Below are 15,968 nucleotides of genomic sequence, written 5' to 3' on the forward strand. Positions count from 1 at the left end.
ACAAAATTAAGTATAACAACTTTGTTAGGGTTAGGGATACTGTCAGGATGTTGCACTTTATGGAGAAATTGCAAAAATCATGCTCAGTATTAATCCAGAACTAATGGTGCCTTGATCATTCAAAATGACTTGTGATATTCTTTTTTATACAAATGAAAAGATGAAGAAACTGAGCAAAAAACATGTACAGGTAGTTCTCAGCTTACAACAGTTCATTTAGTAACAGTTCAAAGTTAAGACAGTACTGAAACAAGTGACTTATAACCATTTTTCACTCTTACGGCCATTACAGCATCCCCATAGTTGTATGATCATAATTCAGACTCTTGGCAACTGACAATTGCAATGTCCCATAATTATGTGATTCTCTTTTGCGGCCTTCTGATAAGCAAAGTCAATGGAGATTCACTTAATAACCGAGTTATTAATTTAACAATAGCAGTGATTCACTTAACAATGGTGGGAAGGTCATAAAATGGGGCAAAAGTCACTTAACACATGTCTCACTTAGCAACAGATATTTTGGGCTCAATTATGGTTGTAAGTCAAGGACTACCTGTATTACAAAGGGAAAAAAAACAATGTCAGAACTCTGGTCAAATGTCTCTGGAGATTTTCAGTCATTCAGGTGATGGTTGTCCCAAAGGTGCTTTTCAAGAGGCAACTGGACTTGCTGGGTTTTACTTTGAAGACGTTTCGGTTCTCATCCAAGAAGCTTCTTCAGCTCTGGCTGGCTGGTGGGGAATAGATTCTGGTCAAATTTTGTTAAATACAATAAGGTGAATATTATATGTTTTCCATTAACATAATCATGTGAGTTGTGTTCATCCTCTGCATCACCACCAACCTAGTAAATAATGACCACTAAATTCACACACACAACTATCTTTAGGTCTTCAAACAAAGTGAACTACAAATCAGGAAACGACAGTGTATCTTGTTAGCAGGCAATGTTTGAAAAGGCTACAGCCAGGTTTATACCTGTAACCCACTAACAAGGAATCAGCTTGACTTTGGGGGGGGGGGGCGGGTTGAATGTTTGGGTTCTATCCCGCCTTTTACATCCATCCTAGAAGGATCCTGCGGCCTCGCAACTCACCCACCCCCCAAAACAAAAAACAAAGATCATAATACTGGTACACTCCGAGGCTCTCGGCCTTTCCCTTCCACACTCCCTCCCGCTCTAGCGCGCCTGCTCAATCCCTTCCCGAAGGGAAGGCGGGCAGGCGCGTTCCAGCCTCTATGTTGTTTCGAACTTTGGTGCCTGCGCCTTGACCGGCCATCTGGCGCCTGCGCATGCGCCTGCCTGCCTGCCTGGATTCACAGGAGACGGGAGTTCGGCGGGCGGAGGCCGTCTCGGTTGTGCCGTGAGGGAAAGGGCGGCGTTCCGAGACTGTTTCCTCTTTCCGAGAGAGGCCCCCGGTGACGGAAGGAGCCGGGCCGAAGCGGCGAGATGGTCATGGAGTACTTCGTGGAAAGTTTTTGGGTAGGGGCTGCTTTGCTCGGGAGGGGGCAGTCTTTTGTTGGCTTGGAGGGGCAGAGTCTGTCACTACAATAAGCAGGGAAAGCGGCGAGAATTGGAGCAGGCGGCTGGGTGAGCCGGAGCCGGCGGTGCCCCTTCGCGGCCCCTGCGCCACTTGGGACCGGGGTTGGGGCCTGCCGTTGGGTCGGTTGCTGTGCCGGCGAACCGAGGCTTTTTGTTCGTTTGCCCAGGAACTTCGCGGGAGCGTCCCGGGAAACGTTGCGGGTGCGGCGGACCGACCGGGGCTGAAAAGGGCAGCGCCAGGGACGCCTTCCCTCCCAAGCCACTTTCCTTGCAGGACTCGGGTCCCCCGAGGGTCGTGGTCCGGGGGAAGGAGAGAGAGCACCTGCTCGGTCGCCCTCCCATCCGCTCTCTTGGTCAGCTGGAGGTTTGGGCACCGCGGTCAGCGAGGACGGTCTTAAGAGGCGACTCGGCCTGGCGGGGATGGGATTGTTTACTTTTCCTTCCTGCGCTCCTGCGAAGGAAACACGAGAGCTTCGCTCCCTGGAAGTTTGATTCAGGAATCTCTCTCCTCCCCAGGATTTCTAAAATGCCACTGATATTTTCCCTTAAGGCTTTGGGGCGATGACAAACCACTCCGTAGTTCTTAGTTCGTATTGCCCTTCTCGCTTCTTTCCCTTCCATTTATCATTTGTGTGTGTGAGAGAGAGTGAGTGTTTTTGAAAGAAGTGACTTTAAGACAAAGCCAGAAAACAAAGGAAACGAACGGCAAGCTGAAGTTATCAGTTGAGAATGTATTGTTATGTACCTTGGCTGCTTGAATTGCGCATTAAGAAGGATTAGTGGCATTTCAGAAATAAAGGCAAGTTGATCCTGCAGTTTTAGGAAATTGTACATTTACCAGACTCCATGCTTATTTGTATGTGCATACTGGCCAGGGAGGGAAACTATTAAGGGTATGCATTTTTCCCCCTCTCTCTCTCCCTGACTTTAAAATTTAGGAGGAAACCCTACAAGTAGTTATTAGTTGGGCAAGCCATAATCTTAAAACTATGAACAGGCTGTTAACATAGACATTAACACTGGTTTAGTGTTAATTACTATCTTAAAAATTATAATGGAATGTCTCTGCAGAATTTCAAAAGGACTATGTAAGTTTAGTTGTCAATTGGATTTGCTTTTCTTGAAAACAGTTGTTTAAAACTGTCCTGGGCTAATACTGATTAAGGTTGCAAATAGAACGAAACCCATTAAACCAAAAGAAATTTATGAAATTTATATTTAAATAGGCAGGTGGGTAATTATATTGCAAATGGGAAAAATAAACCATTTTATCTTTCATATGTATATAATGTATGTGTGTGTGTGTGTGTGTGTGTATGTGTGTATCTATGTAGTTGAGGTTTGAAGATCCTTAAGATAACTTCCATCATGGGAATTATTTTTACATTCTCAGATATATTACATAATTATGTTTATTCAGAAACTACTCCCATTGAAATCAATGAGGTACACTCCTGACAACTGTAACTTGGCTATCTTTCTATTTTGTCATACTGATGCAAAAGTTAGTATGCACAAAATGACTGCTGCTGCTATGAACAGTACTTAAGGGTACTGTCTTTGAGAGAAGGTAGCTTTATTCATGCTCATTGCAACATTTGTGGTCATTCTGCAATTACTTATATAATGAAGTGACTTCCTTTTTCCAGAATCCAGAATCTGTGAAAATACTCCACCTATTCACCATCATTTATTATGTTTTTGCTTGATGAATATGGACCCCTCTCCCCTCCCCCCTTTTTTTTGTAACTACTTTTGATTTGGCAAGAACAGCAACTTTCTGTAGAGTGATATTTGAAAGCATAGTCAATAATATGTAAAACATTTTTTCTGCTTGTTCTTAGTAAACAATACATATTTCTCAGGAATGCTCTTAATTCAAGTTTTACCTCAAAACCATTACCTACAATATAAGCTACTGATTACTTAGTTTATATTGGATGGGCAGTTGGCTAGGAATTTTCAGTATTATTATTTGCAATTTCAGCAACAACATCAAAATCCTTCATAATTCTGGAAGTAAACAGTGGCATATTTGTATTATTGCTAAAAACAACAATCATTTCTAGATTCTCACCATAAGCCAACTTTGACTTGAAACAGTCCTTATTTTTAATCTTATAATCCTGATACTCATATTTCAGTCCACAGCAGATTGCAGTCATATAAACAAGTGTTCATTAATGTTTGTGTTATTTTAGAGGCAGATCTTGATAGCAAAAGTGTCTTCTTAATCCTTGTGGCATTCATCATTTTTGTGAATTATTTGGATGAGCTTGACGGAAGTAATTAGGTCTGCCTAAAACACAAAGCAAACAGAAAACAGAATAATTAGCAACAAGGAAGAAAGCAAACTTTAAAACTACTGGAAGAAATTCAGTGTAAAGTCCAGTATTGATGTACCAAGTAAATTAAATCAAAGGAACAGGGAAAGGATGAAGGAGATTGACTTGACAGTTGGAAATGTGAAATAATCTAGATCAGGGATGTCAAACTCAAAGCTCCGGCCCACGGGGTACTTAAATTTGGCCCATGGAGCCAGCCTGGAAATAGCAAAGGACCGGCCCGTGGTGCCTCTGGCAGCCAAAACGGTGGGGGGGGGGCTGCGGAGGAGAACTACAATGTTGATCCTGCACTCGAAGAAATCCAGTTTGATACCTCTGATCTAGCTCTAGCTCTTCTAGTGAACTATAAATTGAATTGCTTAAAACATTCTTGGACATTTGAAAAGTTAGCACAATGAAAGGTTTTTGCTGTGTAGATATTAAACTTTAATACTTTACAACTTACAACACATTTTGTTTCCTTTCTTGCTTGTGAGTGAATAAATAGGAAGTGATGCACTAAGTTTAAATAGGTTGTCATTGTTCCAGAATAAGCTATGTTGACATATATTATACTTTAAAATAATATAGGCAGGCTAGGGTAACCCAGGACTCAGCTCAACAACATTAATATTACAGTGTAAGGATTCCATCAAGCTAATGTGGTTCACGTGTAGTTTTTTAAAGAAGAATTTTCCTCCTTTTAGATTTTCTGAATTTTTAAATGATGTGGGATTTTTTTTCATTCTTAAAGCAAGAAACAAATAAGACACAATAACATGCAAAATTAATATATATGAGCATTCAGTCATAGTTTTCATATATTGCTACATTTATTAAAAGAGTTATTATAAGGATAGTTTATATAATTATCCACATCTGATAAAAATGTGATTCATTTCTCTGTGAAATTAATCAAATTTTATTGGTAACTTTTTCAAGAATGGTAGTTGACTTTCTCATGAGTAATTACATGATATTTGTACTCTATTGATTGGAATTAAATACTAACAATTAATTTCCACCACTTCCCTTGTATGGAAGCTGATAAAAAGCCATCTGATTTCCAAAGTGTTTGCCATTTCATCTTTTTGTTTTCCTAAATCTGTATCTCTTCTTCTTTTAAGCCTAGAGGGCAGGGCATCATCCTATTCAATTCCAGTAATTTTGGAGATTGTTCCTTTGGGTTGTGAATGTTCATTCGTTTTTCAAAAAATAGTTAAATAATACGTTGACCATTTTATATTTTTATTGAGAAAAAGATTTAAGTTAGAATCATTTTAGCCAAGTTATAAGGGAATCTGTTTAGTATCTCCTTATGATAGAGGTTCTTACTGTTACAGCTGAAATTCCCTGAGGATTCCAGTTTTACTGACCTGTCTTAATGATAGAATCCTGAGTAACCATCAAAGGAGGGAGAAACCCTATATTAATGCTGCATATCATTTTTCCTGTAAATGAAACATAGTTTTTGTGGACATATTATTTATATTATCTATTTTTATAAAATCTTGAGGCAGAAAAAACATTTGATGCATGGACTGTCTCCCTGCTATATAGGATTTTCTGAAATTTGAACAAGCAACTGTTTTCTGCTATAGGAATGAAATAAGGGAAGCATCCGGCCCTCCCGAGCTCCATTTTCACTGGCAGAGGGTTGCAGGAGGCCATGGCAGCCAAAAACAGCTTGGGAGCCCATTTTAGCTGCAGAGGCACCATGGGCCAGTCCTTCACTGTTTCCAGGGCGGCCCCACCGGCCAGATCTAAGGCCCCCACGGGCCTTCAGTTTGTCCCCCCTGCTCTATACAGAAAGCATTATATGGATAAATTGTATTTAATCTCAGGTCTTTACACTTTATACTATAGTCTAAATTTGTTCTATCTCATTGCATATCAATAATGATAAGTATGTTTATTATCCCTATATTATCTCTATATATTGGCTGTGATATGCATGGAAAATGATCCATAATGGATACAAATGCTTTTAAACTGTTACATTTCTCTTTCTAGGACAAATCTTTTTGTTATAGTTTGTATTAGATATATGAACATTGAATATTATTTGTAATTTTACTATTTTCTAACTTGTTTCCCAAGGCAATGTAGCAAATTTATTCATGGTAATATATCTACAAAAGACCATGTTTCTATCTTGTTAGTACAAAAACTGAATTGTTTCATTTTTCTGTATAAAAGTATTGCTGTCAGGTTAAGTATCTATAAATTCAGATACTTTGGGAAAAGAAGATAATATGTTCTACCTATTCTGCAGATCTTTGGATATATTTAGTATATGAACAAAACAAGGAGTTCCTGTAATATGTTTCCTGTTTTGTACTAAGAATTTCAGTATGGAAATGCTCTTGTCACTCGATAATGCTGTTTTCTTGTTATTGCTTACACAGCTACTTTCATTTCCATGGTAGGATCAGATTTAACTAAACTGATGAAGCAAATAATTGGGTGATAAAGATTCATTAAGTTTGCATTTATTTAGTTTGTGTTATATATATGATTCTCAAAGACTACATCGAGTTCAGTTTCAAAGTGTTTCTGTTCAAATAGGTTGCTGAAGACTTTATCATTTAAAAAATAGAGAAAGGAACTAGAAGGTCAGATTGAAGTTATTGGGGAGAGAGTGACAATATTGAACTGGAATTATACATAATATAAGCACAAGTAAGCAAACAAGTCTTAAGGTCTTAAACTTTAAAAAATTGACTTCAACAAATTGAAAGAACGATTCCATGGATGGAAATTCTAAAGAGAAAACTATTCAGGATTCTAAAGAAACACTGAAAATGAGATTATATATTGCGCAATCTAACACAATACCACAAAGAAAGAAAAACAAGAGATCCTAGATGAAACCAGCATGGTTGCATAAAGAACTCTCTGATAAACTGAGAGGTAAAAAGGACAAATGTAAAAAATGAAAAGAGGGCCACATAATCAAAACAGAATACCAGGAAATAATCCAAATCTGCAAGGACAGAGTCAGGAAGGCTAAGGCTCAGAATGAACTAAAAACAAATGCCAAAAGTAATTTTAAAAAGTTTTTTCTGTAAGTAAGAAACAGGAAAAAAGTCAAGGAAATGATCACTCCACTAATGGGAAGAAAATGGCAAGAAGGTGATGGGTAACAGGGAGAAAATGGAACTGCTTAATTCTTTGAATCTGTCTTCATGCAAAAGGAGAAAAGCAAGAACAAACTAGATGAAGACTGAGACAGAAAAGGCTTGCCTGCTCATTAGTGGTCCTGAACAATCAAATAAACATGCATTTAGAGTGACTGTGCAATTTACTGAACTCAGCTAGGTAGTACAATATAGATCCTCCCTTGGAGTGCTAGCCACCTAATAGTGAGGAACATCAGCAGTGGTAGTGGGAAGAGGCAAGTGGGGAAGAATGGGCCCTAGTTATGGCCTCAGAATGTGGTTGTGAGTACAGCCATTCCTCAACTTGCCCTGTCCTGTTTCTTCTTAACCTGTAGCCCACCTTTCTCAACCTTATTATCCTGGAGGAATCTTTGAAATAATTTTCTGGTCTTAATGATCTCTGCATAAATATATCTATAGCTAACATGGCATAGCAACTTTTTTTTTTTTAAAAAAAGCTTTTTTTTTTTGCTGAAAAGAATGCACTTGAGGGACATGGCAATTGAGACATGGCAATTGAGGAAGAATAAGCCCAAGCTGGGATGGCCTTTCCCAGTTTGGACTCCTGAGACAAAGGGAAGATCTTAATAAGGGGACACTGGTAGAATAAATAAAAAGCAGGTGGCTCAGTGGCTAAGACGCTGAGCTTGTCGATTGAAAGGTCGGCAGTTCAGCGGTTTGAATCCCTAGGGCCATGTAACAGGGTGAGGTCCTGTTACTTGTCCCAGCTTCTGCCAATCTAGCAGTTCAAAAGCATGTAAAAAATGCAAGTAGAAAAATAGGGACCACCTTTGGTGGGAAGGTAACAGCGTTCTTTGCGCCTTTGGCATTTAGTCATGCTGGCCACATGACCACGGAGACGTCTTCGGACAGCGTTGGCTCTTTGGCTTTGAAACGAAGATGAGCACTGCCCCTAGAGTTGGGAACGACTAGCACATACGTGTGAGGGGAACTTTTACCTTTACCTTAAATATCTAAGATTCAGCTCTGGTGAAGTCTGTGTGAAAGTACTTCTGCCTACTTTTGGCATTTTCACATTTAGTGGGTCTTTAGTAGACCTAACAGCTTCATTGCTTGTCATTACTTTCTGCAGAAGGACCATCTGTCATACATTAAAACTGCTGCCATTACTTCAACAGTCATCCTGCATCTATCTCCATAGCCTAGTAGTCAAAGTGAAATAATAAATAACTGTTTCATGGTAAAATAAATGAATACATTTTATCTTTCATGGCATATCATAATTTTCATTTTCTTCATCTTGATTTACTAGAGACTTCTCTATGAAAAGGCTTCAGTGTTCTGAACATTGAGCAAACCAACCAGTCTTCATGAAGCATTCATTATCTTAAGTTTGACTTATAGTATATTGTGTGAATAAGTAATTGGTTAGATAATTTGATGGGTGTATATATGAAGTGGGAAAATAACTAGGTGCTGGTTGTATCTTTATTAAAAAGTGGAGCCTGTAAATTTAATCTTATTTAATGCATATTAATAAAGCTATGTTTATTTTTAAAAATGCATATTTAAAATATAAGTTTCCTAAATTATTCTTCTCTCACTACATGAGAACTTGATGGGGTTGTGTGAGATCAAGAAATCACTTGATCCCCAATGACCCCCAAAATCACTTAAGTACAGACAATTTTCTGTCATTGGAACTTTGCCTTTTTTTAAATATTGGATGAATACAATTACCTAGAAACAATGATCAGGTCTTGGAGGACTACTTCATTCTGGTTTTGCAGCCAGTTTATTTAATGATTTTAATTATTTGTTTTGTGCCTTATCTGAACTGTGATGTTTTTATTTTAATCTAGGGTGAAAGGAATAATGGCTTTGATGTCCTTTATCATAATATGAAACATGGCCATACATCTACAAAGGAACTAGCAGATTTTATAAGAGAAAGGTAAGTGACCTTTTTAATCTTGATTTATGCAAAAATTGAAAGCACATTCCTTAAAACAGCTATGCTTAATTTGGATATTTTCCAGACCAACTTCTAAATATTCCGTAACAACAATGCTGGCAGAAAATTCTGGTTGTTGAAATATACACATCAGGTTCCAGGAATAGTTTTGTGTTTTTTTCTTTAAATACTTCTCATTGTGTTTCATATTGTGTTAACACAATTATATATTATTTAATTAATAATTCTATTGTTTAATGTATTATTTTAAACCTTTCTAGAAATTAATTTATGGTCCTGTTTCCATGACATAGTTCACCTTTCATTTACTAATCTAGTTTCTTTGCTAGTGAGTCAGTTTGCAATCATATTGAGTTAAAATTTTCAGATTTTTATTGCAAATATGTGCATGATATCTATATATTTCTCTAAATATAGATATATATTTTTAGATGGCTTCGCTTTTTACTCTCACTGAGGTTTGTATATTTTAATTTTTATGGTGATTTTTATTTTTAGAAATTATTTTAAAATTTTTATAATGATTACTTGTATATATTTGCTGATTATTTGATGTACACCACCAGAGTAGTTTTTTGTGAGATGGGTAGCCATATAAATGTGATTTGTAAAAAAATAAAATAAATATAACTCTATGAATCACATGAGTTAGTGAGGTCCTATCCACAGCAAGCAGAAAGTTCCTACGGTAGTACCTCATGAGTCTCTGCATAGGAAGTATTGGCGAGACTTCATGATATCACACCAATGGCTAGACAGGCAGGAATGGGTGGAAAATGGGATATAGAAAAGAAAAAAAAGAAAGGAATCAGCACTTCAAGCACTAATCCCAATCAAGATGAACTCACTTCTCTCTTCCTTTAGGTATAATCTCTACAGATAGCCACCCTTCTGCAGAATTACACTATTTTCCCAATATTCCACCAATTAAGGCCAGCATCCAGAAATAGTCTGTGGGATAATATGCTTACCTGTTTTGTGCCTTGCAAGAAAAATAAAGCCTTTAATGAAAGCATAAAATTACACCAAATGACTCGGCCATCCCAAAACGTAAGAGTTCCAACAATAAACATAAGACAGGCTGGAAGTGTTGGAAGAAAATGTTAAAAAAGGAACACATGCCCAGTAAATAGGACATCAGACACAAGACTCCTGCATAATCTATGCCTGTCATGCATGCATCTTCTCAAATGCTTCTACTCAACTGGGAGTAGAAGCATTTGAGCTGGTGGCCAGCTGTTTGAGCTATGCAATGATTTAAGATACCACTGTAATACATGATGACATCTCTGACCTGCATCATGGGTTTCATCTTGCTTGTGTCTGTTGAATTTTGACATGAGAGGTGGTCTTAACTCTTTCCAAGGCTTTCCCCCATTTTTCTCTGCTATGAATAGGAGGGAATCCTTCCTATACTTGACCTGAGTGGGCACCCCAACCTGATGTGGTCTGCATAGATTAAGACAAGATGTGGTTCCTATTTCACATATGGTTGGTTATTACGAGGGAGTTATCACACGGTTCTGGTGTTTTCTGGAATCTGAATGCTAATGCTGGCAGAGGATTGTTCCTTGAAGTCAGGCTATGTGTAGCTAAATTTCCTCTGGTTGGCTAGGTGAAGCATTTATTTATTTATTTATTTATTTATTAGTTCGATTTATATGTCTCCCTTTTCCGGAGACTCAGGGCAGCCTACAATGCATTAAGCAATAGCCTTCATACTTTTGTATATACCTGCTTAGTAGGGCTTTCGCCCCCCCTAAGTGTTGTTCTTTTTTATACAAAGTCAGCTTATTGCCCCCACAATCCGGGTCCTCATTTTACCTACCTCGAAAGGATGGAAGGCTGAGTCAACCTTGAGCCTGGTGAGATTTGAACTTGCAGTAATTGCAGGCAGTTGGCAGCTAAGTAGTACTTTAACAGCACTTAGTCCACTGTGCCACCAAGGCTCCTCCATTTGCCTTGTGGAGAGTGAGTTTTTTTTCTGGCATTGTGTCATAGAACTATAGAACCCCTTCTTTTACCCATTTGATGAATGGGGCTTTTTGGGGACAGGTTGACCTTTTTAGATGAGATTGGCAACTATTGGCATGCTTTTCTTTTCTATTTTTTTAAATGCTTTTTTAAAAATTCACATTAATATTATTAATGCAAGTTGTTCCCACCCCAATCTTCACAGAATCTACTAACACATGGAAAAGAACAATATAGTCACTATGATTTTTTTTAAACAACAACAACAACTATCACCCAAGTTCAGAGTCCATGAGCTTGAGAATGTTTTGCATTCTTGTGAATTGTGGCTATTCTCTCCAAATGTTGCTATTTCTTCATCTTTGGAAGTGTGTGAGTTCATTTTGTTACATTATAGTGAGGGACCCTACTTTAATGTGGTTTAACCATTTTATTTCATTACTGGATATAAATACTTCTAAGTGATATTTCTACAATCTAATGAGCAGGGAGTGTTTCATTCTCTGTCATCCAGTGAGTTGGGAAAACAAAGTCATTGCCTACGACTTTGCCTACCACCAGGATATGAGCATTGCATTCCCAATGGTGATTAGGGCCTTTTCTCATTCCAGCTTTTTCTCTTGGATAACTAGATATGCAAATTAGGTCAACTAAGGCTAGAGATGTTTCATTGCAGGATGAACTGGTTCTTTTTGGGTTTACATGTAACATTGTCTAAATTGACTAAACCCATAACTTATTTGTGATGTTCTTACAACATTCAACAGGATCTGGAAGGATGACTTTCTTAGCTGCTACCCCCATCTTATGGAACATTGTACTCTCAGAGGCGAAACAAGGCCCCACTTAATATCTGAGGTTGCCACTTAACACAGGAATCTAAAAATATAATGCAGCCTTGGGGATGGCTGAGGACACTTCGGCTGTTTTATTAAACTCCTAGCCATTTGAATTTTGTACCTTGATTTTTATATTTACTTGGAAGTTTTAACCTGCTTTAATTCTGTTTTTAATTTGTGCTTTTATTCTTGCATTTATATGATTTTATGATGTTGTAAACTGCCCAAGTCACTTAAGATAGATAGTGTAGATATTTAAGTAATTAATATGCTTAACTCTGTCCTCATTGGCCCTCTGAAGCTTATTGTAGAAATAGTGCCTGTATCTTAATGATTTGTCCATTATTTTATATTAAGATTAGCAATCTCGCAGTACAATTTTAAACATGTAAGCTAAAATATAAGGCCTATTTAATTAAGTGGGTTCTTCCCAAGTAAAAATGTGAAAGATTGCAGCATTAATGAAACAATAAAGCTTGGACTTAAAATAACAAGCTACAAGAAAATATTATTTGAAACATTTTTTCATTACTAGATTCCTATATATTTTATGTGTTTAAATTTTGTTTTAGAAATATTTGGCATAACATTAGATTAAAGTCTTAGCAGTTTTGGTGCTTGGTTTGTTTCTTAGTTTATTAATCCACATTTCATTTACTTTAATATATTTTACAACATTTATTTCTTCAAAAGATTCATAAAACACAGATAAGTGGAATAATTAAATGTATAATAATAAAATATGGAGATATACACATACACACATGCTGTTAATATTTTTTATTTTAAAGATATCAGTAAAAATCAACACAGGTGGGAAATAATGGAATGTTTCAGTATTGCTTGTTTTTTGTTAAATCATTATAGAAAATGTAGAGAATTCAAATATATACAGGTACCGTATTTTTTACACTATAAGACGCTCTGGACCATAAGACACACCTAGCTTTTGGGGAGGAAAACAAGAAAAAAAAATCTGTCTCTGCCTCCCAGTAATTTGCTTCCTGGTGATTGCCATCACTGCTGGCAGCAGCGGCAGTGATCCCCGCAGCCTGGAACAGCTGATTGGCGATATTCCAGGAGGCCAATCCAACTGCCAATCAACTGCTCGTTCTAAATCAGGTTGTGCTGAAGCTGACAAAGCTGTTTGCTGTTTGCTGCAAGGAGGCAAATTGCTGGAAGACTGAGGCCGAAGGATGGGGGCCGGTGGGTGGGCGGGGCTTCGGCAACATTCGCTCTATTTGACGCACAGACATTTCCACCCACTTTTGGGTGGGGGGGAAGAGCGTTTTATAGACCGAAAAATACGGTAATTCTTGACTTACATAATGGAGTCCAGAATTTGCATTTTATGTCGTGGCAGTTGTAAGTTGAAGCACCTAGATGACCAACCTGAATTTATGAATTTTTTTGTATCAGTTAAGTGAACCCATTGTCTCCAATGGGCATTTTTTGCTAGAAACCAGAATAAAATGTTGATTTCCAGAAAAAGAATGTAATTTAGCAATCATGTGAATTGCCGGATGTTGTAAATGGCCACAAATGTGGACTGGTTGCCAAATGCCTGAAATGTGATTGTGTCACCATACATTAGAACTTAGATTCTGGGTCGTAAGTGCCTTTTGGAGAATCTGTTGTAACGTTGAACAGTCATTAAGCAACCAATTGTAAGTCAAGGACTACTTGAATAATTTATTTCACAGTTATTGTTTGCTAAATGTTGAAACACTAATGCCAAATAAGAAATTTGAGGTGAATCAAGAGAATAGGTCTCAACAGAAACTGATTTCCATCTCTTCAAAACAAGCCGAGCCACGTGACTGTCTACTGATTTCTCCTTTTTGTAATCTCTGTGCTCTTTTCTGCTAAATTGTAAACACTGAACAGGTTTTGTCAACAGGTTTTGTAAAAATATAATTTAGGTCTCTGCCATGAGATATTTCATAATGACTATTTAAGACTCACTGAATGCCTGATTACTCTTAATGAGACATTCAGTCTTCTATCATTGGACTTTCGGATATAAAAACAGTGGACATATCACAGTAGAATATGTTGGCATTCTCCAAACTATTGCAGTTCGTAAGACAGGAGATAACCAATAGGGTAGAGGGAAGATTATTTCCCTGTAAAATATCTTTCTGAAACGATGTTCTCTGTCTCTTATGGTTTCAGTTGTAATATTGTCAGCACCTTTATCTCTTTTATAAGAATGGATTTTCATATAATACTGTATATTTAAATATTTGAGAGAACCAGTTTGGTATAATTGTTAAGGCATCAGGCTAGAAACTGGAGACCGTGAATTTTAGTCCCGCTTTAGCTACAAAGCTAGCTGGGTGGTCTTGGTTCAGTCACATTCTCTCAGTGGCAAACCACTTCTGAAATCTTGCTAGGGAAATTGGCAGGAATTTGTCCCAATAGTCTCCAGGAGTCAAAACTGACTTGAAAGCAATTGATGAGAACTGAAATGAGTTAGTTAAAAATATACCTGTATAATAAAGACACTGATGTAGGCCAACATACCTGCTTCCATAGTTGCAAAGAATTTTGAAAGTCCAAACAAAAGGCAAGTATAGACTAGTAATCTTTAATTAAATTCCAGTGTACAAGAAATTAGTATAAGTACTAAGAACTTTCCATCATACCATGGTCTCAAGAATGTTTCATAAATGGATATATTTTTTTAATATTTGCAAAAATGGAGTCATAGACTTTTATATTAATTATTTAGATAGTACTGAAGAATTCCTCTCTCTCAAATAACATTGTGTAAGTAAAATTAGAATTTTCTAATACAGAAATCGGCACAACTGGATAGTACATAAATAACTATCAGCTCCAACTGTTTTCTTTTTAGAGTTGTATTTGGAATAGCATCTGTAACTTGAGCAAGCCATATTTAATGGAGACTTTACTTTTGAAACCCTTCCACTTGAATCGACCATTGCAGAGCTTCTATAGACTCTTTCTCTGTTGTATATGTTACTGACAATGTGTGAAAAGCTGGCATTGTATGGTGTTTTAGGCAAAGTATGAAATTGTGTTATTTTAATATGCCATATATTTTCCCTAGATATTGTGTGCAATATCTAGGCATTATGCAGAATGGCAAGAAGTATTTAGAAAAAGTATGAAAAGAGAGTCATGAAAAAGGTTAGGGTTAGAGGTAGGATTAAGGTTAACCATAACCCTAATTCTTTATTGAAAAGATGTATATGAAAATAAAAGAAGAAAAGATGAAATGCAAAATAAAGTACAGGACTTTTTTACTGAAAAAAAACCCAAGAAAGATGAGCTTGACCTACTTGTTGCAACAAAGAAGGCTAGAATGGCATTTTATCAGGAGTATTTTCTACTTTGCCAGTTTGCCTTTTGGCATTACATAGAATGCCTAGGAAATGGTGAAACATTAAGAGTTAAAGAGGGTCCCATTTTTAGCATTCTGTAGATTTGCAGTAGTGGTGAATATCTGTAGTTCTGGGGTAGGATGAGGGTGAAGGTTCATTCTCTGAGCTTGTGGGTTGGTTTCCGAATGTTTCATTATTAGGCTAGGTAAAATCTTCAGCAGAGTTTAAGGGATATCAGTGTCAGACTCTCACCGATGACTCACACCCATCACAAGACCCTCACTTTGACATACCCACATCTGACCTATCACAAGACCTACTGACCACACGAAACCCTTATAAACAGAGGAACACTGACACTGACATTTCCTAAACTCCACTGAAGATGTTACCTAGCCCAGTAACGAAATGTTCGGAAACCAACCCACAAGCTCAGTGAATGAACCTTCAACTTCATTCTGTAGATTTCCTAGGCATTCTATAAAATGCCTATTTCACACATTGATGGTAACATATATGATCTCTGAAGGGTATAATTTCCCTTAAATGTTTCGACAGAATTTTCAATATCACAGCCTGAGTAATGAATGCTGCACTTGGCCCATCTTTTGTTTTACATCTATTTGTAAAACAAAAGGTAAATTAAATCTGGAACCTTTCAACCCAGAGTCTCTACACAATGTACTTTTCACATACTTAAATGCCTTTTAATATTCCTCTGTCGACTGAACTATTCATATTAATTATTAAATTTATAAGAGTGTGATTCCTAAATTGCAGCACAGTGCCTTGGAGCATTGTAACAAACCACAGGGGCAGCTGTGGGATATTTTAATTT

General features: G+C 37.2%; 1 protein-coding gene across 1 annotated transcript in view; it reads left to right on the forward strand.

The window, feature by feature from the left end:
* Positions 1-1,377: 1,377 nt before the first annotated feature.
* FCHO2 (FCH and mu domain containing endocytic adaptor 2) overlaps positions 1,378-15,968 on the forward strand; it is a 67,703-nt gene continuing 53,112 nt past the window's right edge. The window contains exons 1-2 of the mRNA XM_070938809.1: positions 1,378-1,486; positions 8,855-8,946. Of these exons, the coding sequence (XP_070794910.1) occupies positions 1,454-1,486; positions 8,855-8,946 (125 nt within the window). The 5' untranslated portion in view covers positions 1,378-1,453. The remainder of the gene's footprint in view (positions 1,487-8,854; positions 8,947-15,968) is intronic.

This window comes from Pituophis catenifer, unplaced genomic scaffold, assembly GCF_029215685.1.
Source record: "Pituophis catenifer annectens isolate HBS135680 unplaced genomic scaffold, rPitCat1.0.hap2 SCAF_2, whole genome shotgun sequence".
NCBI classification, from domain to species: domain Eukaryota; kingdom Metazoa; phylum Chordata; class Lepidosauria; order Squamata; family Colubridae; genus Pituophis; species Pituophis catenifer.